This window comes from Cheilinus undulatus, linkage group 1 (assembly GCF_018320785.1).
Source record: "Cheilinus undulatus linkage group 1, ASM1832078v1, whole genome shotgun sequence".
Lineage (NCBI taxonomy): Eukaryota > Metazoa > Chordata > Actinopteri > Labriformes > Labridae > Cheilinus > Cheilinus undulatus.
This window is the reverse complement of record NC_054865.1, coordinates 32,930,651-32,955,865: the sequence shown is the minus strand read 5'-3', so window position 1 is coordinate 32,955,865 and position 25,215 is coordinate 32,930,651. Positions and strand designations below refer to the sequence as shown.

The window sequence follows — 25,215 nt, the reverse complement described above, 5'->3', positions numbered from 1 at the left end:
CTGTTTCAGACCGAGTAAATACACAAGTGGGCCCAGGCACAGTTCGATGTTGCTAGTGTGAAAGCAAGCCAGTGGGGGGAGGGGGAGGAATCACGCCGCGGTGTAGTCCGAAACAACTGGGCCTAATGTGAAAGCGGCCTACGTTTTAACCTAGTCTTGTTAGCTGTACATTTTCAAAGGTTGAATATCATTTTAGTAATTCTTCAACCACCTGACTAAAACTCAAATGAGAAGCTGCTATGACATAAAGACGACCAGAAGATTTTAAAGTTTTGGTAGCCAACTTAGTGATTGGTTATCAAAACAGTTCATATTCATTTGAATCTTAATAGATAAATGAAGGAATTTAAAAACTGCTTTAGCTCAGAAACAGAGCTGAGATCTCCAGCTTTAACGTACGCCTGCTGTTTGAACCACAGCTCCACTTCTTCAATCCTACTGCCTTTTCTTCTCCTCCATTCATCCCGTCTTGGACCATTAAAATTATTATGAATCGTGAACAGCTAAAACTCCATCTGGCAATATGTTGCTGCTTAACATTCCCCTCACATAAAACCATGCGAATGCACTTACTCTCACACACACACACAGTCATAAACACAGTCTTTCTTTCTCTAGCAGCAAGGCCGACCGGACAGACAGCTTATGACATCTCCGTGACATGTGGCTGGTCCCTTAATGCTTCACTGCTGTACTCATTTAATTGTGCTGTCACTCATGAACCCCGAATGAAGAGATGGAATAGAAGAGAAGAGAGAGGGTGGGACCTCCGGGGGTTAGGCAGCAGTGAATATCTTCTGTTTATTACGCTCATATTATCCTTCTCTTTCAATTTCAAGTAAGGGGGATATAGGAATCTCCTGAATGTATAATCGCACCATTAAAGTCAGTTCCTTCAGTGCATTTATTATTCTGCTTAGTCCATTTAGAGACCAGATTCTGGAGGCTGTGTGCTGGTCAGCACAAATAGAAGATCTCTGATTTCTGAATGCTTTTGTATCTGCATTGTTTGCTTATACACACTGATTTCTCCTGTAGGATTACTACATGGGTGACCAGGGGCTTTTCACACAACAATATTTTCTAACTTTTATCCCTCCTGAGATGAGTTTTCCTGAGTGAGAACATGCTGCTCCCGCATCACTTCAGTATGTATTCATGCAGCTGCAGATATTCAGTGGAGTACAACTACAGCCCTCTGCTGTGGGTCACTGAAGAGATCTCATCTGAGGGCGCACTCACACTAGGCCATCTGTACCGTGCCGTATTGTAACTGTGCTGAAGCCCATTTGACCCCCTCCCCTGTTCCTCCTTTGGCCCGCACTCACACTGCTGAACGCATCCAGGCCTGAGCATGGATACGTCACGCCCCAACGTCATCACACAAAGCATCCACCGTTGATGAATTTATACGTGTTGATGACTCAGTTTATATAAGTGTTTGTTTTTAGGCTGTAAAATAGCAACAGATGTATGCAATATCTGATCTGACACCCGACTTATTTCAGCTGACCTGGGATCTGTAGCTACGTTATCTGTACAGAGCCAAGTGAGGAGAGAGAGAGAGAGAGAAAGCAGATCATATCAAAGAGTTATCACTCACAGCATAAAATCTTGAGCCTGATCAGAGTTCCAAGCACCTCTGCTGAATGAAACCTGGACTTTGTAACTTATATAAGCCCCTACAGTCATACCTCTGCATGTTCATAAACTATCTGAATCCCCCTGGCATTCCTTGATGCGCCATGAACTGTGCCATCTTTCTGCATATATTTGGATGCCTGTGAGTGCTGCACTAAACAAGCTGTCCTGTCACAGGACAGCCTGTGTCCAGAGCAGGATTAAATGTTCAGTTTAAAGATTTTTTTAACCGTGACAAGAGCAATATGATCCATCTGACTAGAGCTGGAAGTGAATATGCGACGGGATTAATAAACGATGTTCCGTTCAAACATCAGCGATCAAGACCACAGTTTCACTTATTGATGACTCAAAATAGAATTAAAGGTATATTAACTCAGTGGATGATAGTTGGCATTATAATTTTATAGAGGTTAAATCAGCTGTGTGATTAACCCCGGCACACAAATGTCCACGTATTTGGCAGACTCTACTTTACACACGGAGGATGAAAGGTGTGTGTTATCCTGTGAGCTGCTGTTTGTGGCTCAATCAAGGGAAGAAGCTTTATTTCACAAACAAAAAAAACCTCTCACAGTGGTTAAAGCCTGACTTTGCAAGAAACTGGTCAGAAATGTGGACTGGACTGGAATCCATTAGAATAAGGTCTAAGTGGAGCTATGGAAAGTTAAATTTTTCAGCTCTTATAAAATCTGTGTAACTTGTTGAAATACAGTGAGACAAAATATATAGATCCCTCTCTATCTTTCTAGAAAAACATCCTGCTGTCTCTTGCATGCAGCTGCTGCCTGGTGTGCTGTCTGCGCTCTGAAGCGTGTCCTTTTGTTGTTACGTCACATTCTCGCACTTGTGCTCCTTCATTTGCATCTGTGCTGTGCCTGTGCTCACCTTGTCCTTCCGTGCTGGGGCCGCGAAGCATGCCGTGCCAAAGTACAGAACAATTGCACTCAAACTGGCCAAACGTACCGGACTTTAGGCTGAAACGGGCCCAGGCACAGTACAGATTACCTAGTGTGACTGCGCCCTGAAAGAAGTGACACTCATAGTCAGCTCACTGGTAGTTTTTAAAAAAGGGTGAGTGGAATATTTAAGATTTCAATTTCCAGCTGCTAACAGAGTCATGCTAGGGGCGTTTTGTTCCTGATTCTTTAACCTTTAGATGATTTTTGCCTCTAGCAAGTACACATAATTAATGAGAGAAGATGTGAGTAAATAAATAGGTGACAAGAAATTTGATTTATTGTGACTTTATCTTTGAATAACTGGGCATTGGAATAGGAGGGCATTCTACAGTGCAGGATATTTGGTTATCAAGGTAGCTTCAGGGTTAAGCAGGGTTTTTAGGACTACAAAGGTGGTTCTTTTCTTCCTGTGATAGGTCATCATGGTAACTTATGCAGAACATTACTTGCTCTGGAGTATGTAATGTCCAGGATAAAAGATCAACTTGTATGAAATGCTGCCTACTAACCAACCAAATCTCAGAGCTCTGTAAGCTGATTGGACAAAGACAAGAGGCCCTCTACTAAAGATGCTAAAGACGGAAAACTAAGCATACTTAAAACTTTCAGTAATGTATTATATTCATGTAAATCCCAACTACGCTGTACTCTGTTAGAGCTGCAGCTGAATATAACTGACTTAAGGGTAGGTACAGGAACTGTGCTCACTCCCTGTTACTCTGATGTTTTAAAGGTGTCCTCAAGGATGAATCACATGAATCTAACTGCCCTTTTAAATAAAAGGGTTCCTTTACTCTTGCTCATAGCGTACTCCAGGTTTTACTTATAATGTTAATAACAAGCATGGTGTGCCCATTAAACTTGAAAACCTTTGTCACTGTTTGTGAGGAATGACATTCAAAAGACACCCTGGTTATACTGTACTCATGTCTTGTAAAAGTGAACTACTTGTGAGTATCAGCAGCAAATCTCTTTGATGGAATAAGCAGAGGATTAGGTCTGTATATTTTCTGTTTAACAACAACAACGCATAAAAGATGATCCATGAGACAGTCTAATGGGTACAAAATGCAACAAACTCATCATTGAGGCAGTTTTTTCACTTTGCTGGTTTTTGTTGAAGTTGTCTTTAAGCCCACTATGTTCATCTTCCCTAGGTGACTACAGACCTCAAATCAAAATGCACAGACTCCCACACAGGCACCTCTGCCTCTGCCCCGCTAGCTGCTGGGATCATCGCTCTCGCCCTCGAGGCCAAGTAAGTGCTTATCATCATTTTCCTGAGTCTTACCAAGCCTCGCAATTCTCTTTGAGTTATGCAGTCTCTTTCTCAGGCTCCTTATCTGCATATATTCCTGACTTTTTCGCTGATTAAAATCCTTTATCCAATGGAAATTTAAAGTGTTAGAAATACAATTTGTGCTGAATGGACTCAAGATTAGACTGACTGTAATTACTCCAGGGAAAGTCATTGGTCAACTTGCATTTCGACTAAAATATTCAGAGTCCCTGTGTTCCCTTTTCAGGCATGTGGGTAGGATTTTTGAAATGCAAATAAGTCACTCAGTGGCAGTCAGTGGAACATTATTCTACTTTGTATTTTCTGTGCAGACTTTTAGACAAACGATTTTAGACTTAATGCCCTAGTTAAAAATCAGGCTCAAATTAGTGGTGGTCTGTGTTGTTGCATTAATTCCTCTTGATTATGACATTCATGGGTGACTTTTTAGCCCCTCTGCCTGACAGATTTCTGCAGAGCATGTACAAAATAAAAGCCACACCATATGATGTAAGCACTAATCATTCCTATCCAGTCACGCAGCACTAATGGAGGGACAAACACGAACAGCAGAACTACTGAAAATGAGTAATTAGTCTTGAGGCAAAAACACAGTGAGGTGATGGAAAAGGATTGCAATTAGGAGCAGATTTGATGAGAAAATAATCAAGCAAAGTAACAACATCATATGATTCATTTTAATAAATAAGAGTTATACATTTAAAGTTAAATACAATCTTGACCTTGTGTAACCCTGTTTGTGTATCTTTTGTGTTAATTTTGTACAGCTGCAGGCTGGAATAAACACTTTGGTTTTCTTTTTGGAAACATTTTGCTGAAGGGCAGAATTGAGTTCAAACATCTGCTTAGTAAAGATTTAGAGTAATTCAGAAGAGTCCGTTACTGTTTCTTTATTGTCTTCTGAGTTTAATCAGCTGTCCACCTGCAGGTTTACACTGTAAGAAGCATTGTCAGAGAATGTGTTTGATCTGGCTGAGTGCTTTAACTGGATTTCAAAGTCAGAGTCTCACCATGTGCGTGTGTGTCTCTCCTCCTTTTATGTGGCGTTGTGTGTCTGTGTGTGTGTGTACTTGCATATTCACATGTTCCAGTAAAAACCTCACCTGGAGGGACATGCAACATCTGGTTGTACAAACTTCTCACCCTACCCACCTGCTCACCAACGACTGGAGGACCAATGGGGTCGGCCGCAAAGGTACTGCAACTCCTTTTAAGTTCTCTTTGGTTTTCAGGGGTCTTTAAGTCTAAACGTATAATAATAACTTTGTTTTTGTAATATAGTATAATAACAAGCTAAATTGTCCAGAGAGGTCATGGTGGTTTTGAAAGGGGCGTGTACACCATGAAGCTCGTATCTCAGCAGACAGGCTTTTATGTGTACTTCCTTTCTTTTCTTTATAGTTAGTCACTCTTATGGATACGGTCTGCTTGATGCCAGAGCAATTGTATCTCTGGCAAAGGTGTGGACAAGTGTGGGGCCACAGAGGAAGTGTGTGATCTCCATGGTCTGTGACCCAAGGTTAGTATGCCTAAGTTAAACACACACACGTTTTAAACATGCACAAGCTCTCTGAATTATACTTAAGACTGTGATGACAAATATCCACATATACAGTGTTAAAGCTTTGTTGTATATTTAAAAAATAAGAGCAAACTAATTGGGTCAAACAGGGGGTTTGGTTTAGTTTATTTGTATGTAACACATGAGGCTGAATCCTAAACAGTGCTGTAGAATTGATGCTGTTTAGTTTATTCTAGAGGCAAATGTTTGAGAGAGTTTGAGTGAGAGTTAGCTTTTTCTTTACAAACCCACCAAATCTTTCCTCTAGCTGCCTTTTCTCTTTTTACTCCCTCAGGGGTTGATATTGCAGTTATCTGTTCTTTGTGTCCAATGTTGGGTAGTGTTATTTTTTGTATGTAACGTGTTAGATTACTGCGTTACATACTGAGAAAACCAACAGGTTAGAAACCTTTTGCTTTACCAACTATTAAAACTCTTTACCACTCATTCCACTTGCCAGTTATAAACGACATATAGCAACGGCCAACTGCCTTTGAATGTGTGTCATGTCCACTCTGTTTGATTAGTATAACTCAGAATCACAAGTTAGATTTTGCCCATAGACTGTAGAAAACATAAATGCACTCACAATGACACCATCCATTGGTTTCTATTGCTATAAAGCAACAACAATAGGAGTAATTAGCTGTTTCTCAAAGTCCAGAATCTTTCCTCCGTGGGAGGGATCCTCCCAGGACAGGTCCCTTGGAGGCGAGGCCAGAGTCTGCCCTGGAACTCTTAAACACAGTTTGGGAGCAGGCTAGTGACTCTGTGTGATTACATCATAAAAGTGGTCGCACCCACACACACAGCGGCGGCAGGATTCAAAATGAGAGTGGCACTGACAACGACTTGGACAACTTTTACCCAACACTGTCTAATATGTTATTCTATCATTATATAGTCATAATATGATAATGTGATTATATAATGATAGTCATCATAAAATAATATAATCATAATCAGATTGTATGGCCCTACTATTATTGTCAAGCTTTACTTTGATGCCACAAAATATTGATAAAATATTTATGGTGGAAACAGGGCATTTAAAAGTGTCTTGTGCACAGGAGGACCCAACTTCCTCTTGATATTGCGCTATTTATTCATTTTTCCCTTGTTCCTGTGAGTGGTGGATACTTGTGTTCATCCTTGGAAATTCTCTGTTTGAAAGACTCAGTCCTTGGAAAAATTTTGAGGATCCTCAACATTGGAACAGTCCTCCGACGGCAGTCAGTGATGTAGAATCCTACAAAAACAACAAAAAACATCAGCTTTAGGATACTTCTTTGGCTTTAAGAAACAGCAATTACATTGGAAATGCTGATGCTAACTGACTTGTGGCAAGCGTAGTAACAGCAGAGGTGGTGGTGAGGCCTTTAGTCTTCTGACAAACCACTTCAGTGTGCCCACCTGTCAGGCAAATCAGCCACTTGTTCTGCAAAATGACCAATAAGTCTTTGTCTTAATAAATCAAAATACATTATTTAGGAAAAAAAAAATCAACTGTGTTCAAGGGATGCACAATATTATTGTCATGATATTGGTATTAGCAGATATTGGCTTTAAATGTGATTATCAGGTACAACAATTTCTATGAAACAATTTATGGGCTGTAAATATCAGTCAGCCTTTATTTATACTCAAGATTTCATTAAGGCAGCAACCTTTCTTTTCAGTGATGTCAAGTCAATTTCAGAAGCAATCCAGAGAATACAAAGCAATAAAAAACACTGATTAAAAGGCAAAATCCTCAGACTGAGGATGCGTACTGAGCTTGAGGCCTGAATATTTAAGGTGAAAGGTTTAATCATTTAAATTGTAAAAGTGAACATAAAGGGTACACTTAAATGAAACAATTACAGAAAAAAAATTGGAAGTTTAGAATAAAATATCTAAAAAGCCCAAAAGGTAAAAGTTCAGTGAGTTTAAGCAGCTGCTATAAATTGTTCACGAGTCAGGAGCAGAAAAGAAAAGGTAGTCTTTCCCAGTTCTGACCTGAGCAGTGGAACATACAAAAGCAGCTGGTTAGAAGAGCCTGTGTGAGAATTGTTCAAAGAAAAAAAACGGAGAAGTTCAGTGAGGTAAGATGGTTATTTTTCTAAAAGGGTTTTAGAAATAAAATATGCAAGTGAAGTCAGGAGTGAAGACCGTCCAACCTTACTCTATAGATTACAATGATGTGTGTTAAAAGATCAACGGTAATAAATCTTAACATGGAGTGATTAACAGAGTAAGGTTTGTAGAGGCTGCATGTCTGTATGTAACATCACCATTGTCAAGGACTGACATGAATACAGCCTTGTCAATCCTCTTTCTACAGAACATAGGGAAGTTAGCTGTGTATGAATGAGTTTTTTGTAGTCTCGTGTAGTTTGTGACAGGGAACTTAGCACAGGCAGCACTCTGCTGGTCACATCGATATGTAGGATACAGACAAATTTTTGGTAGAAAAGGGAGGTATTAAAAGTGCATTGCAAACACGAGATTTTATATTAAATATGTGTGCTAATTTGAAATCATACTGAAATCATACAGTTTACTGTTTAGGCGACATAAACACAGGAGAAACGAGCACATCACTTAACTCTCGTAGGAGAAATACATAAACACACATATGGGGGAAAAAACATTTAAACTACATAGAGAAATAAAGGGAGACTCTTATGACCGCTGATGGTTGAGCAAAGAGAAGTTTGGGTAAGAAAAGATGAGAAAGTATGGACAGATGAAGAAAAATTAAATCATTTCAAGAAACAGCAGAAGAGTTGCATAGCATATGCAACATATTATTTAGATTCACTTAAAGTGAGTCTGGTATTACTGCAGATAGATGGGATTAGAGCAGATGATATTAAAATAGTCCAAACAGGCTGTAGATGTAAGAAATGTTCGGGTTTGACCGAGGTCTGATGCTGTACTGTAGTGACACTTAATGTCTTTATCTTCAGTTGTGTGTCTGTATGTTTTTATGAGTGTGTGTGCAGGCACTCGGCTCCACTTGAGATGGAACTTTTTTCTAAAGGAAAGCAAAAATAATTTGTCATTTTTGTGTTCACTCTTCACTGTTGGAGCTCTGCATTTCTCCTCAGCCATTTTTCTTTCTTCTTCTCATGGCGTCAGTGTTTTTTAACGCATTCTGACATCCTCTCTTCATTATGCACTCCCTGTCACTCCTCTTGCTGGGTCTGAGTGTTCTCTCTCTTTTTACTGCAGCTGTGAGACGCTCAGAGCAGATGGTTCGAGCGTCTGGGAGCAGCAGTCAAGGCAGGTTATTCAATTTAGGTTTTTAGGTGTTTAGCTGGCTCACTTATCTAGAATGACTTGAAATAAGTCAGCATGTAGGTGCTCAGTGTCTTTCTAGCTGTCATTGATACATCCTGTGATTATGTTATCACAATGTGTTCAGAAAAGCCACACATATGAGGACACTACAGCGCTGCAGCATAAAGACATAATGATCACCATAACTGCACCTCTCACACACTAACCTTGGCTTCTGTGAGTGGAAGGAATACCTTCAGAGTTTGAAGTTTAGTGTTAGAAAAAGTTTGCTAATAGATTTAGGAGATTTTGCGGGTCTTTTATATGAGTTGAAATCATGTATTTCAAACAGGCTAGTTTTAAACATGAAGATGAAGGTGAGCATACAGGCTTTTTCCAACAATGGTTTCAACCTTGAATCATACTCCACACTGTTCTGAAGGACTTGTTCTGAACAAACTTGATTCAAAGTACCATCAAATTTTTGCATTATTTCACTGGAGTGCTTCACAATTTGGAAGCTCAAGAATAGATTTATGATTTAGAAACACCCCGTCCTCACCCAGGCACACTCAGCCAAATGGATGGCAGTCCCTCATGTTTGGCCGACTCACAGAATATTTTTGGTAGCCCTGAAAAGCTTTTATTCACACTGGATTAAAATCCTCTTTGTGACTCCCAAGGATTACTGCTGTAAACAGATTTAATTTAAGGATAATTTAATAAATTATTTCAAATGTGTGATAAATGTGTGGTAATTCTTTTTTCATCATGCATTGGACCTGATCTGCTGGGACTTGTTGAATGCCAGGGAAAAATACTAAACAGAGGGAAGATAAAAATAAAATAACACCGTTATGTTTGGCTCATATGAGCAGCAGAAGTGTTATCCATCATCACTGAAGTGATTGTCACCTGCAGCTGTGACTGAAATGTTTATTATAAAAACTCCATAAGTTGCCTTCTCTCCTTGTTGGCGATTTGCTCTCATATTTACCTGGTGATTCTCTGCAGTGACTGAAGGCAGATTGCCAGTTACAGGTTTCACTATTTCTGTGTGTGTGCTTGTATAACAGATGCCACAACTCCAGCAGTGTCACAAATTTCCTTCCTCCAGACCTTAAATCACAGACGTCTGTGCTGCAGCAGTCAACTAGCAATCATAAATCAACTTCAGCAGCTATTTGTATAAATTTCCATTCTCTTCCTCCAGGTTTTCTGGCTCTATCTCGAAACGTCACAAAAATACATATTGTATTGGCCCAAACATGCAAATGTGGGCTGCAGTGTCGCTGTCAGTTTACATCATGCAATAATGTTGGCAGTCGCTGGTATCTGGAAAAGTGTTATGGTAAATTAACATTTAGTGTGTTTTCATGTGAGGCTGCCACAAAGGTCACAAGTGTTTATGCAGTCCTTTAAAACATCATGAAAAATTTATCATAGAACCCTGAGGGAGCGTGTTTTAAAAACAGTGTGACAGTTTAGTGATTGTTGCACATATTGTCTATAATTTGGGCACCTCAATGTCACTAAAACCCAACATCTTCCCTCTCCTCAGTATTGTTGTGGATTCGTGTAATCTCCTAAGCGGATTTGTGGGGGAAGACTGAAAAAGGTGGATGCTTTATTTCCACAGAGGACGCTGGGTCTTCAGGTTGTGAGACATTAATCCTGTTCAGGCCACAAACTCTTCACCCTTCACGGGCTTGCACACCAGCCAGGAGCAAAAATGTCACACTTACATGGAGTTTAGCTTATCCCAAACTCACAAGCCAGCCGTCTTAATTTGTTTGTATATCTTTTTTTTTTTTTTTTGTCAGGAACATCGGCGTCCATTTATACATAAACAAGAGTGTGGACGCATGCTTTGGTACAGACAGTCATGTGACATCGCTTGAGCACGTCCAAGCCCGCCTCACCCTGTCCTACAACCGGAGAGGAAACCTGGCGATCCACCTCATTAGTCCTGCAGGCACACGCTCCACGCTGCTCCACCCCAGGTACAAACACACACATGAACACTCAAGCAATTACACTTACTGTATAAAAACCAACTCTCTGATAAACAAAACTGCTATCGCTTATGTTCATCATCCTCCTACAGGCCTCATGACTACTCCTCAGAGGGCTTTAATGACTGGGCATTCATGACCACCCATTCCTGGGACGAGAACCCAACAGGGGCGTGGGCACTAGAAATTGAAAATGTGGCCGGCACTGGGGATTATGGTAAATAGTCTTAGTTTTTTATTTGTCAGAGGAATGCAAAACATATATATAGTAGTATATTTGTTTGCGTGTTTGTGTATTTGTCTAAACTCATCTTTTGTTATCCAAGTGAAAGACGATATTTAATAAAGAGAAGCAACAAATACTCCATTCAAGAAGATGGAAACAGGAAATTTGGCACTCTCATAAACTATTACATTATAAGATTGCTGCCAGTTAATTTCCTGTTGACTGGAAATATCATTTTATTGATTAACAAAAGCACAATAAAATAGCCCTTAAATTAAGCATATTATAAATATGAAATAGATGATCTGACAAAACTAAAATGTAAACAAGCTCAATTTAAACAGAGAATGCATGATCTCTTACAAGTAAACAAGGCTTAAAACACATTACTCTGTAATTTTTCTTTAAACCACAATGATATCAAAGAGATAGCATCATGACTTCTGGATTGCCTCTGATTCATTCAGCAATTTAGTCTTTATTCTGTCATTTTGATATACACATCGTCCATTTCTGCCACTTCCCTTGACTCTTGGGTCCCTCTACGAATTAACTGCTCTGTGACAAATATCATCTACAATTTAGAACCGTTCTTGCTTCGGTGAGTCTGAATCATCTTCTCATGGTGGGTTTTAACATTATTTTCAACTAATCTGTTACTGTTAATGATTTCAATGACCTTGCTCCCAAATGTGAAATCTGTTGACCCTCTCCTCGACTCATCCCTCATATCTGTGGATGCAGTTCTGCAGGCCATCATTAACTCATGATTAACTTTTTTTAATCCTCTAATGCTTTCCTCTTAAGAAGGATTTTTTGTGTCCTGAAATTATTAGTCAGTTTATGTCTTTTATGTCCTGCGTATTAAATATTGGTATTGTGAGGGGTTTTTATGGCTTCCCTTTTTCTGTCGTCTGTATTTTATTGTAAAGCATTTGTAACCTCACTGAAAAAATAGCAATCAAGAAAAAAAAAATACTGATTTAGTTTCCCTGTTTGGGTAATTATCGGAAGCAAACTAATTTTGTCAACTAACATATCGAATGGATTATTGTTAAGCACTAAATAAAAGCTCCTGTTAGTGATGTTAGGTTTGTGTAGGTTCTGGTACCCCCTGAAGACAATGTCATACCTCCTACAGTGCCTATAAATAATATTCACCCCTTGCATTTTAGAAATCAAACATGGTCAATATAATTTAGCTTTTTTGACAAAAAAATAACATCAAACTGAAAACAGAGTTCTAGAAAGTAGTGCCAATTAAACAAAAAATGTAACGTAAAATAATTGATTGCCAATTAGTGCTAGTAGCCACACAATTAGTGAAATGAGGATCATCTGGGTGCAGTGGATGTGTCTCAAGTGATTGTAGTACAGAGACCCCTTTTTCTTGAAAGTCTAGTAAAGTACTGGTTAATCAGTATTCATGGCTACTATTACACCATGAAGAACACTCCAGTCAATTCAGAAAAGGATATTGAAAAGTATAAATCAGGGAGGATACAAAAAACCTCAAAGGCACTGATCATTCCCCAGAGTTCAGTTAATCCAACATCAAGAAATGGAAGAAATATGGCACGTGGTTAAATCTGCGTAGCTCAGCCCATCTTCACAAACTGAGTGACTGTGCAGTGAAAGTGGCCACCAAGACACCTGTGACTACTCTGAAGGAGTTATAAGCTTCGGCAGCTTAGGTAGGAGAGACTGCATACAACAGCTGTTGCCTGGGTTCTTTACCAGTCAAAGCTTTATGGGAGAGTGGCATAGACAAAGACACTGTTGAAGAAAGCTTAGATTGAATCTCAACTAGAGTTCACCAAAAGGCATGTGGGAGACTCCATGGTCAAGTGGAGGAGATTTCTTTCATCTTATGAGACCAAAATGAACATCACCACCAACATGCCAAAAAAAAAAAAAAAAAAACGCCAAATAATAGTGACCATGACTGAATGGAAAAAATTTATAAAATCGATGTAAGGATAAGAGCCTGTGTCCACAGCTGCTGTTTTTTTTTTTTGTGCTGGCAGCACCCACAACCTCAGTTTCAACAGGGTTTATTGTTGCTAGATTACAAAAGTTGACTTCTGCTTTCCTCAGCAGTATCCATGTCATATCAAACTTAACCCTTGTAAAGACAAGTCACATCGGTTTCCCTTCCACCATTGCTGTTGCAAAGCTGGTGTCATAAGTCGCACCCATTTTTGATTATGACTGGCCAGTGAGGGAGAGGTGACACTGACAAGCCCAGCCGTGCTATGGAAGTTGAACTTTTTTGCTGTGAATGCAGTGCACAAAAAATAGGCTGACTCAAAGGGTGTTTTTGTCCTTAGGACACAGAGCGCTGAAAACTCTGGACCACATTAGTTTTCTACTGTAAATGACAGTTTCTGTCACAAAAAATAGCTGCTGTGGACACAAGCTCTTAATGTGTGATTTTTAGATATTAGTGTTTTTGCTTTGTTCTGTGAGCACTGATCCAGAGAGCAACCACAGGAATAGACAGAGGGTGTTTTTACATAACAGGTTGATTTATACTTTAGCCATTGAAGTCAAGTTGTATACATCTCTGTTACTGGGTCACCAGAACAGCAAAAAACGGCCCCCACATGGTGTTATTTAACGTGTATAAATCTGTTGAGTCACATGTTTAGCTCATGGTTAGAGGATTCAGGACCAACAGATTAGAGATCAAGCTGTTCCTGTATCCAGAGTTTCTGAGCTCCTGCTTTCTTTGCAGAACTGTGAAGCTCAGTTTGAGCAAGTCTGCTACAACCAGTTCCCTTATAAACTACAAGCTTCTTCAAGTATGTGCATTCACAATAAAGTTCAATTTCATCGTTATCACACTGTGAGCATTCACAGTCACATCACACAAGTCTGATTTACCTCAGTAAGCGAGACAAATTGTTTGAAGTAGACAAGCTACATGCTTTTTCACTCAGCTGGTGCTCTTTTTACCTGTTGAATGGAGGTCTGAGTCTAATGGCCTTGCTTCACACCATTCTGATGCAGTCAGATGACACTCAGCTGCCAGCTTTCCTGTTATTGGCGTAAATTTATTGGTGGATAAAAAACAGCTTTTTGATTTGTTTTTGATTCATAACAAATGAGTTTCAGTCACACCGCGTGAAAAGGGAAGCTGAGCAGATAGACATAGAAACTGTGGTTTATAGCTCTTGATGATTGACCTTGGCTTCATGACTGTCACACCACACTGAGAGTCCAAGAAAGCCAAGAAACCAGATGTAGACAAACGTGCCACTGCTCCTTCCTCAGTGAGGGGTCGTTTACTAAAGTAGATCCTCTCACAAGTCTCCACACTTCAATGATTCCTCTCAGACGTTCCCTTTATAGCACTCATATTTGGCAGCAAGTGAAATCATGCTGTCTTTAAACTGAAGCTCATTTCCTGTCACTTTATGCAGAAAACCTAAGAGAGAATACATTCACTAAATCTGCCCTAAGGAGTTCCAAAACCTTATAATGTTTTTGACAGGCCTACTTTACTTTCCAGTTAATTTCACTTTTTTCATCCATCTCTTTATCTTCTTCTCTCAGGCACTTTGACCCAGTTCATCCTGGTGCTGTACGGCACCGGCTCGGCAGCCTCCAGCTCTTCTGAGAAGGCTCAGCCCGGTGACAGTAGCTGTAAGACTTTGGACCTGAGGCAGATATGCATCGGTAAGACCTGTGTCTGACACTGTTACAACACCTGAGGAGGAGTGGTGTAACTACTGAGTCATGTTGAGATGTGATATACAAAGCAGTTTGGACGTTATGAGGCTAATAGGGAGAGTGATGATGATGTCACGTGCTAGGCATGCCGGGTCATGGGTGCTACCTTTGAGGAACACCTTTGGTTATTTACCAGTTACCTGATGCCTTTTATTTGTACTGAAAGAAGAAATGATTGAACGGCTTATATTTGATTGGAAGGGGAAGAAATGAGAAAAGACAGGAAAGCAAAAAGGTAAAATTGAAATTAAAGTTGAAACAAAGATACAAAGAGAATAATGCATGATGTAAGAGTCAATTTATCATTCGTGAGTTAGCAGCTTGGGACTGGATTATGACTCTGATGATCAACTACATATATCCAAACATTGTATCCTACCTCATGTTTGATCTGTGAGCTTCACTTTGAATGAGTTTAAATGCAATGAAACTGTGAAAACTCATGGGCAGTTATGCAGTGTAGGGGTGAAAAATCTGTAAATGACAAGCTTGGGAACTAAAGTGTATCCAGAAATTATTCAGACCCCCCCACACTTTTTCAATTTTCTTATTTTATAGCCCGATGCTATAGTTGAAAAAAAAAATCATTCTCATTTAGATAGATCAAAGAAAGACTGAAAATTGATTTGAAATATTAAAAACTATAGTATCACATAAGTATTCAGTGACTTACTGTAAGTATTCAGACCCTTACCAAAAATACTTGAATCAATATTAAGTTCCTCCCATTTCTCTATCTTTGCTGAGATGTTTCCTCACCTTATTTGGAGTCAGCCTGTGGTAAATTAAATTGGGATGGCCTGATTTGGAAAGCTATGAGGTCAAAGGAACTGCCTGCAGAGCTCAGAGAGGATTGTTGAAAGGCACAGATTTGGGGAAGATCCCCAAGAGCACAGTCACCTCCATAATCCTCAAATGGAAGAAGTTTGGCACAACAGGAGCTGTTTGCCCAGCCAAATTGAGCCTTTAGGAAAGAAGAGCCATAGTAAAAGAGGTGACCAAGAACCTGACGGTCACTTTTACTGACCTCCAGAGATCCTGTGTGGAGATGGGACAAAGTTCAAGAAGGGCAACCATCACTGCAGCCCTCCACAGATCTGGGCTTATGGCAGAGCGGCTAGACAGAAGCCTGTCCTCAGTGCAATACACTTGAAAGCCGGCTTGGAGTTGGCAAAAAACTCCAAATGAAAGCCAGTTGTGCTTACATGTGTGTTGCACAGAGGAGAGCCTAGATCTGTGGAGGGCTGCAGTGATGTATGTCCTTCTGGACCTTTGTCCCATCTCCACACAGGATCTCTGGATGGCATAGTGACCATCAGGTTCTTTGCCACCTCTCTAGGGCCCTTCTCCTCTGATTGCTCAGTTTTGCCAGAAGACCAGCTCTTGGAAGAGTGCTGGTTGTGCTATACTTCTTCCACATGAGAATTATGGAGGCGATTGTGCTCTTGGGAAACTTCAGTGCAGCAGAATTTTTTATAGCCTTCTCCAGATCTGTGCCTTGCAACACTTCTGTCTCTGAGCTCTGCAGGCAGTTCCTTTGACCTCATGGCTTGTTTTCTGCTCTGATATGCATTGTAAGCTCTGAAGCCTTCTATATAGAGGTGTGTGCCTTTCTAAATCATGTCCAATCAACTTGATTTACCTCAGGTGGACTCCAAAAAAGAAACATCTCAGCAAAGATCAAGATAAATGGCAACTATGGAAAAACACTAATTTCCAATAGTACATTTTAATTTTTAAAGTCTTATTATAGAAAAAAAACATACCTGTTTATTTTAACATGGACCCACGGTTGCATTGATGCTGTGACATTTAATCATGAACAGGTCCCAGATGCATCGCTGTAAGTGTTTATAGTAAAATGCTAATTTTCGACACCTGTCCAGATGTTAAATTTAGAAATAAAGGAAATGAGAAAAGGGCGGATACCTAAAACACAGCACATTAGCAAATACATTAAAGTTCAGTCTAATTCCATAATGCTGTTTTGTGTGTTTAGTGAAAGTCTTCTGCACTGGAGTAAACATATCATATCATAGCCTGTCTTCCACATGATGGAAAAAAACATATTCCATCATCAGTTTTCCCCTCCTATGTGTTCTTCTCTGGCACTCTTTAATGCAGCAGTGCTGCTGCACTTTGTCGATCTTTGCAGTTTCAGCTGAACAAAACAGGAAGGATTGTGCAAAATCCTGTAAGATGGCTCCTTCAGCGCCAACATGTAAGGTAGCATGATGTAACTTCACATTCTCCATGAGATTAAATACAATCCCATGTTCAGTCTGCAGCACAGTTAGAAGACTTTTTTTTTCAAAGCCAAACAATCACCTTGTTCAAACTCTTTCTTCAGATGTCATCTGGTTATCTCACTCAAGCATCAGTATCAATTTTAAATGACTGCAGATTAGATCAATTCAAATTTCATTCCATGTCCCTTTTTAATAATCTAATTTAAATTTAATGGTGTCCATACTTCCCATCTTTTTCCTGATACAAATACTGCTGGAGGCAAGGTCTCCTCATCTCCTGTGATTACGCCTACATGTGTGTGAAACGGTGACAGTCTGACCCCTACAGGCTGTTAGAGACACTTACAGACAGGATCAAACATGAAATAATCTGAGGGATAATTGAATTTTGATCACAGGATTTGCTTATCTAATGGTTATCATGTATCATGTCGTACACATCGCTGTCTGACAACTGTAGTTTCCTCTGGGTATGAACACATTGACTAAACCCTGCAGTGTTTGAGTTTTGCCTCCTTCTGTTGGCTCGTACTGCTGTTTTCAGCTCTGTTAGCCTCCAGCACCCTCAGTCTGTTAATTGCCTTTAAAGGCAATGGCCTGCATCTGGACCTGCTGCATATAGAAAAGGCTCTGTGTTGACTTAAAGATGCTGCACTCAGCATATAAATGCTAAAGCTTTTCATCATCACTTTTTCTTTCTTTTTTGGCAAAAGTTACACTTACTAAAATGAAAATGGTATTTCTAAAGTTCAAACACACTAACAAGATACTGCACAAGCCCAGCATAAGCATTTAAAGCCACAGGTTTGGACACAGTATACTTTACCACGAACACTGTGCACTTTGAATCTCAGCTGTGTGTGCAGACCTCCTGCTTCTCCCTCTCTGTGATGTCTGACTCATATGAAGAGTTAAAAGTTTTGTTTTTTGTATTTCAGAGTGCAACACGGGCTACTACCTCTTTCAGGAGGGCTGTGTGAAAGAATGTCCTGCAGGCTTCTCAGTGGGGTCGAAGCCCCTCAACTACACCGTGGGAAACTCCATAGCACCAGCGTCCGTCCCCGCATGCCTGCCCTGCCTGTCGCCCTGCCTCACCTGCAGTAGCCTCAGCAGTCAGGCCTGCCTGTCATGCCCCCCTCACAGGTCGCTGGACCCCATCAGCGGCACCTGCACACACCTCAACCAGTTCATGCGCGAGACCCCTGGCAGCATCATGGTGGGTCAGGGGGACTTGGAATCTCAGCTCGAGCTCAGCTCCCGGCTGCCCATCACCATCGCCGTGCTCAGCTGCATGGCCATCATCGCCACCTTCGCCGGCGTCTTCCTGATGCTGCAGCTCCGCTCTGGCGCCATCATCAAGCTGCCCTCCCTGGAAGCCGGCAGTGGCCTCGGGGCCGGCTTTAGCCTCGGGGGGAACAGGGTAGTGTCGTACCGTGGCATCCCGACAGTGTGGGGGGATGAGGGGGTAAACACAGACTCTGAAAATGAAGAGTTTGACGTCCACAACGAGAGGACTGCCTTTATCAAAACACAAAGTGCTCTTTAATGCCTCCAACACATCCCTCCTCCCAACCTGCTTTTAAAACCCCTCTCCCTCTTTGGGCTGAAGATTCAGGGTTGTGGTTTCTGTCCTCTGGCTCTGGTTTTATCTCTCATTCTTTTTCAACGTCTGTCTTTATGTTACTGGAATTTCATTTGAGTCCTGCTTCAGGATCTCGTCCTCAGCTCTACAGAGAGAGACTCATCGGGAAGCAGCTGTCTCTCAGAGCTCGGGATGGCCCCGGCTTTGCTCTGTTCACACTTGGTCGCACTTCTATTAAAACCGGCTCTCTCCCTCCTCTTGCCCTCAATCACTAACAGTGTCCGTCTGTGCTGAGTCCATTTTCCCCTCCAGCTCCGTCTCCTTTTTGTTACAGTAAACAACAGATTATTATTTGCTTTCTTCCTCTTTTATCCTGCTTTCCATCAGTCTCAGTGCAGTAGCCAGACGAGATTGTTGAATGTGAGGAGTTGAACGTGTGTTTGTGTGAGTGTGTAAATCTGATGCAGTGTAGTGCCCTTTATAGAGAAACTAAAGCCAGCCCTGTCACATTTAATGCTGAAGTGATAACAAAAACTTGTAATATGAGGCATTAAATCGGATTAGGAGACACTGATTCTCTCTGAAGGGTTGTTTAGTGACATCAGTGTCTAAATCTTTCCATGAAAAGCTCTAATAATCTGAAGTTGAAGAGAAATTTTGGAAATGCACAAATCAGAAGCATAACAGTTGTCAGACTGTTGGTGACTAATAGCATCTCACCAAAGCAGTCTGAGAGCTCTTTTAGATGAAATCTTTCATATTAACTTAGAAACAACATTTATCTCTCACTCAGTCATGTTTTAAATCCATAGCTGTAGATCTCTCTGCGATGGGGGCTTCAGTTCTCCTTTTGTACACAAAATCTGCACAGATCTCTCTCAGCTCTGGCCAAACAAACGGTGAGTCACACATCCAGTGAAGCTTCCTCCAGCCGTTTGAGATTTACTCCCAGAAACTCTAAATTCATCTGCCCCCATAACCTCCAAACCATCAGAGGAGGAGATCAAAAAAAAAATCTGATAAATTTAAAGGAAAAGGGAAAAAAGGCTACTCCATCAAGCCTGAGGCACCTTCCCTCCCAGGGCTATTTGTGTGAAGTGCTCACATCCCGGAGCTGATGGAACAAAATGTGGCTAAAGGGAACATGAGCCTCTTCTTAAAGCAGCTGTGCAGACCCTGTTACAACAAATCGATGCTTTCCTTTTTTTTTTTTTGTCAGAGCAAATTAGCACTACAAGAGCTTATTACACATGCCTCATATCATTTAAAAATTTGCAAATGTATGTGTGTTACTGCTAAAGAAACCAGAAATCTTGATCTGCCCTCTAAACTTAAGATTTCCTCTCCTCCTTCATCTCTTTCACAAATCTTAAATACCCTTCAGAAAATGCTGCATGAGACTGCTGTCTTTAGTGTCTCTGCTCTTTCCCTCCAGTCTTCTAATCTGAATTTCAGATTACGTCTTCAGCGTACGCGCCTATTAATTATATTCAAAGTGAGAGTGCAGCCACTATTTATTCTGAGAGATTTTAATCATACCTTAAGGGGAGATTGTTTTAAAGTGATTTTTCTCCTGGGCTGGTTATCGTTAAATATGCATCTCCTGATTCAATCCAGAGAAGATATTCTGAATCCGTTGTTCACTCTATCTCTTTTTTTGATTGTTGATTTTTTTTTTTTCCAGAAGTAAAACAGTGGAGCTTGCTGAGAGAGGTTGTCATGGCGATGACATGCATACAAAACTGCAGCTGCTCATCCTTTTATCTACCTCTCATATCATTCAGCGAGGTTCATGTGCTGTAATAGGAGCTGTTCAATGATTATTATATATAGGTCACATATGGAATCGCTTCTCATGAAAGGTTTAGGAATCAAATTTATGTTTTAGAGAGCAACGGCATTTCCGAAAGTGTAAATCCTCATCTTTTAAACCCACTATCTCCCTTCAAATATATGGCCTTTAGGATCAGCATCAATACGCTGTCACACCTAGGCTTTAAAATCTGTTGTTGAAACTAGAAGGGGTGAGAGGATCATAGATGCTGCGTTTAAGTGCTAAAATTGTGGGGCACTTGATTTACTCTGTTTCTAGGCGGCTCCATTAAGAGAAAAAAAGGTTTTTGTTCTTATTTTTATGACAATCAAACATTTACCATGGATTGAGGCTGAGAAATGTGCACAAGCAAACAAAATAATGATGATTTAACCTTCTCAGAAGGTATGGTTTCATAAATATTCAAAACTGAATGTGATTTAAATTGCTAAACAGAGAAAGTTAACTGGAAAATGACACGAAAACAAGAGATTCTATCTAATATGAGCCAACATCCTTTAAAAAAATAAGGAGGATTTTTATGAATGCTCTCAATCACAGCACCAAGCCAGAAAGCCTGATTTATCTCAAGCAATCTGTGCAGGTGCAGCAAATTTGGCTCATTATGGCAGTTTCAGTTTCAGGAAGAACTAAACAGTTTTGGAAACCCAGCAGAGAAAGAGGATTTTAGAGGAAGTGCTCTCCAAAGGAGAGAAGCTAATGTGGCTGCAGAGTAATGAGTGTGTGCTGCATCCCTCTGTGTGATGTACATTAGTGCCTACTGCCATTTAGGCTATTATTAGCCTCAGTTTAAGGAGGACGCTAATCTAAAAAAAATGTAATAACTACAGCCTCACACTTGACTCCTTATTGACTTCCCAGCATGGCGTGAAGTGTGTAAACAACAGATTAGGGGCTAATGCGGCACCAAAATTGCTTCCATACACTTAAATTTTAATGCTCAGCTAGCTTTTTTTAAAATCAGAACTATAATATGGGACTCGTTTATTTATGCTTAGTCATGTCTGCATTTTCAAATGTCCATCTTTCCTTCCAGATTCATATTGCTTCCTGAAAGACTAAAGCTGCCCCTAAAGTGAAACGTTTTGGGGTGTTTATTCAACTTTCTGCTGCCCCTTGAGTGCACACACAAAATGATTTATTCATTTTGGCTTCATGTCTTATCCACTACAGCCTGAAAACTCAAAAGTTTAAACTGATTAACTCAGAGCTTTGTGCATTCATGTGTTCAACTTTTAAGAAAGCGTGAATGCGGGCAGCATTAAGTAGCTCATGCTGCTACAGCACGGTGAGCTGATGAAAAACCATTAGCAGCATGCAGCTCATTCTTACAGCAAAGTTTCGATGGAAACGACACACTAAAAAAAAGGGAGAGGTTCTCTGTGCCAGGATGCTTATAATTAAAACTCTACCACTTCACTGGCACCAAAATGTGAAGCCTCACCATGAAAATAACAAGAATGTTACAGAAAAATCTGCGAACCATCTCTTTTCATGATAAAAAGTCACTCATGATGATGATTGGAGGCTTTTCCTTTATTCAGCTGAATTATTTGAAGCTTGATGTTGCTTCATTCCTGCCTTAGGATGTAGTGATCAATATGAAGTTGGATGGAGTAAATAGGAGCAATATCTTTGGCATAACCAAAGACAATCATTTAATGCTGTCTGTTTAGCATTACAACATGTTGCTTTCAGGTTTTCACAGTCCATCGAGCCCTTCATGTGTGTTCAGAGTGTTTCATTGATATGCTTCTGTCATATCTGCCTTTTTTTAAAGACCTGCAGCGACAGCCTGTATGTTCAGCAGCTGTGGAGGGGGGCGCTAGAATGTATCCCATCTCCATTAACTAAAGGGCTGAATCAGATCTGCGTGTGCACATGCTTGTTTGAGTCTAAATGAAACACTTTGTGATGGTGTGGGCGAGGTCGGTCACTCTCTTGACCTTCTGTCGCCTCTCGTTTGAGGTTCCCGGCCTGTGGCTGCACACAGTACCTTATAGATTTGTGACCTATGAATAATGTACAAGAATGACTATCTTACATGGGACAAACTCTAAAATAAGGCCTATTTTTGTACTATATGAATGGTGCAGTGTAATTTTCTTGTAATTTAAAGATTTTTTTGCTCTTGTTTTTTTTCTCCTTTTTATTTAATTGATGTCAATTATAGATTCTACTAAAAATAAAGATCTATGCAAATTTGAATGTGTCTTTATTAACTTAATGCATCACACCAATATGTAGTTCTGCTGTGAGCACAAAATCTTATTCAAATAAAGAACTTCCACAGTAGTAATACTTCAAAGATTAAAAGTAAAAGTATTTATTCTGCAATAAATAATTCTGCAACTAATTGTCCCCTGTAACTGATATGGTTTAATTTTTTAAGCAGGATATTATTATAATCCATATGTTTATTTTATTTCACCTTCATTCAAGCATCAACCAGGCAGCTCATCTACATACAGATGTGTCTGCCTCCAAGTCATCTAGCATCCTCTTAAAATAATTGGATGAGACCAAGTCTTTAACTTTCAGGTCCTGCCAGTGTGAAATATATATATATATATATATAGATATATATATAGATATATATATAGATATAGATATATCTATATATATATATAGATGGATAGATATAGATAGATAGATAGATATAGATAGATAGATATAGATATAGATAGATAGATAGATAGATAGATAGATGATGAAAATGTCCTTTTTTAAAAAGTATTTCCTGAGTGCTGCTAAACAGAGCAATGTTTTTTATACACAGCTTCCTAGCATCCCAGTTTTGTTTTGAGTGCCTACATTCTACCTCTGACACAGAAACAAGATTATTTCACAGGAACTACCAGGGTCTAAATTTTTAGTCCTCCTGATGTTAATAGTCAGTTGTGTCTCTTTTTTGCTGAATAACAGCCTGTAGTAGTTTTCAACAAGTCTCAGACTCGTCTCCTGAGGAATCCATGCTCATTCTCCTGTAACAAATCTCTCAAGCTCCTCCAGATTTGATGGTCTTCTATCATAGACCTTGGTCTTCAGTTCACCCCACAGATTTTCAGTGGGATTCAAGTCGGGGCTTTGTTCAGTCCAGTCAATAACGTTAACTTTGGCCCTCTGAAGGTAGTTCTTCACCAGGAGCCACATACTATGTTTTGGGTTGTTATCACATTGTAAAATAAAATGACAACCCAGGCCCCGTTTTGCTGCTGACTGCTTGAGATTTTCATTCCAAATCTTCACATATCCTTGTTTCTTCATGATTCATTCCACGTTCACAAGATTTTCAGTTCCAGACACACTGAAGCATCCCCGTAGCATAATACTCCCTTTTGACCTAAGGCCATTCTTCCAGTAATATTCTTTCTCCAGGTTGTCCTTAAAAACACTTCAGTCTACCTTGAAGGTGTCTCTCCTGCAGAAGTGGAGTTTTTCTTGGTCCATTCCTGTGCAGGGTTCTATTGATGGTCTTCTTTGAGACGACAATTCCTGACTTGGCTAAGTCATTCACTAGTGTCTTGGCAGTTGTTCTGAGGTCTTACATACATCTCTCACTTGTTTTCTTTCCAGAGTCTTTGAAATCTTTCTCTTCCTACCTCTGCCAGGATTGTTCTGGACTGTGTGACTCTCTTTACATTTCTTGATGATTCTTCTCACGCCAGTTCTTGACACTTGGAAACGCTGGGATAACTTTGTATATTTTTCTCCTGCTCTGTGAGCATTAAAAATTCTTTTTCTCAAGTCTAAACTGATTTATTTTGTTTTTGCCATGATGCTTTCTCAGAGAAGGCTACAACCCTTACTGAAGTTTTTATAATGTGTGTAAATTGGAAAATAACCCTCAGTTTTAAGCTTTGAGCATTACAAAGTTAAAGCACAACATTTCAAAACATGGTTTATGCTATGGCTCAACAAAAAGGTCAGTAAATGGGGCTAATAATTATGACCCTGATAGCTTTGGGCTTTTGTAAATTAATTATGTTTCTGTGTGCAAAGTTAAACAATTTCTGCATCCAAAATAAAACTAGATATTTGGAAAAGCTGTGTTAGAAATTCTTTAAACTCTGTTTAACAGCACTTGCAGAAATACTTTTAAAAACATGAATATTTTATAGAGGGGTAGTCATTTTGTCCTTATCTCTACTGTTCTATGTGAAATAAATCCATAATTTCTTCAAATAAAACCCAGAGAACAGTTTAGAAATATAACCTTAAAGTGTCAGGTAAAAACTGCAGACCTGGTGAGCTGGTCCAGACTTTTCTGCGATAGATTTTGATTATCCAAAAGGCAGTGGGGACCCCTGGCCCAACGATAAGGTCCAAGCTCCTTAAAAACTAAAGTGCAGTTAGGTATATCACAATATTGACATAATGAATTAGTGGATTACTATGTGGTAGAATGGCATATGAGAAATAAAAATGTATATGTGTAGGAAGAACAGAAATTGCTCTAATAGTGAACATTTACATGCTGTTTTCTTAGGAACCCCTTAGTATCCACAAGAAAGACACCCTAGAGGGCACTTTATTGTGTATTGGCTACAAAAGGGCAGCCTCGAGGGCGCTTTATCACATGTTGTCCACTGGAAGGGCACCCTGGAAGGCACTTTGTCAAATATTGTTCATTAAGAGGTCACCAGAGAGAGTATTTTATCATGTTTTGACATCTTACAAGGGCAACATCTGTGTCGACCAGTGAGAAACACTTTTTTAGGTTGCACCTTGTTTGTTTAGGGCCTGAAACCCAACAGATTCTTCCAGAATGACCTCTTACTGAGCCAGAAAAGCATTACACTTTATATTTTAAGGGGCAATAGATGTCAAAGCAAATGTTAATTGG

The 25,215-nt window shown here is 39.9% G+C and overlaps 1 protein-coding gene across 3 annotated transcripts in view; it reads left to right on the top strand.

The window, feature by feature from the left end:
• The window catches only part of furina (furin (paired basic amino acid cleaving enzyme) a), a 137,610-nt gene extending 115,039 nt beyond the window's left edge, over positions 1–22,571 (top strand). For all 3 annotated transcript variants that reach the window (XM_041789334.1, XM_041789352.1, XM_041789343.1), the window contains 7 exons: positions 3,761–3,861; positions 4,995–5,098; positions 5,305–5,422; positions 10,552–10,731; positions 10,836–10,960; positions 14,528–14,650; positions 17,892–22,571. In XM_041789334.1, the coding sequence (XP_041645268.1) occupies positions 3,761–3,861; positions 4,995–5,098; positions 5,305–5,422; positions 10,552–10,731; positions 10,836–10,960; positions 14,528–14,650; positions 17,892–18,499 (1,359 nt within the window). In that variant the 3' untranslated portion in view covers positions 18,500–22,571. The remainder of the gene's footprint in view (positions 1–3,760; positions 3,862–4,994; positions 5,099–5,304; positions 5,423–10,551; positions 10,732–10,835; positions 10,961–14,527; positions 14,651–17,891) is intronic.
• Positions 22,572–25,215: the final 2,644 nt, after the last annotated feature.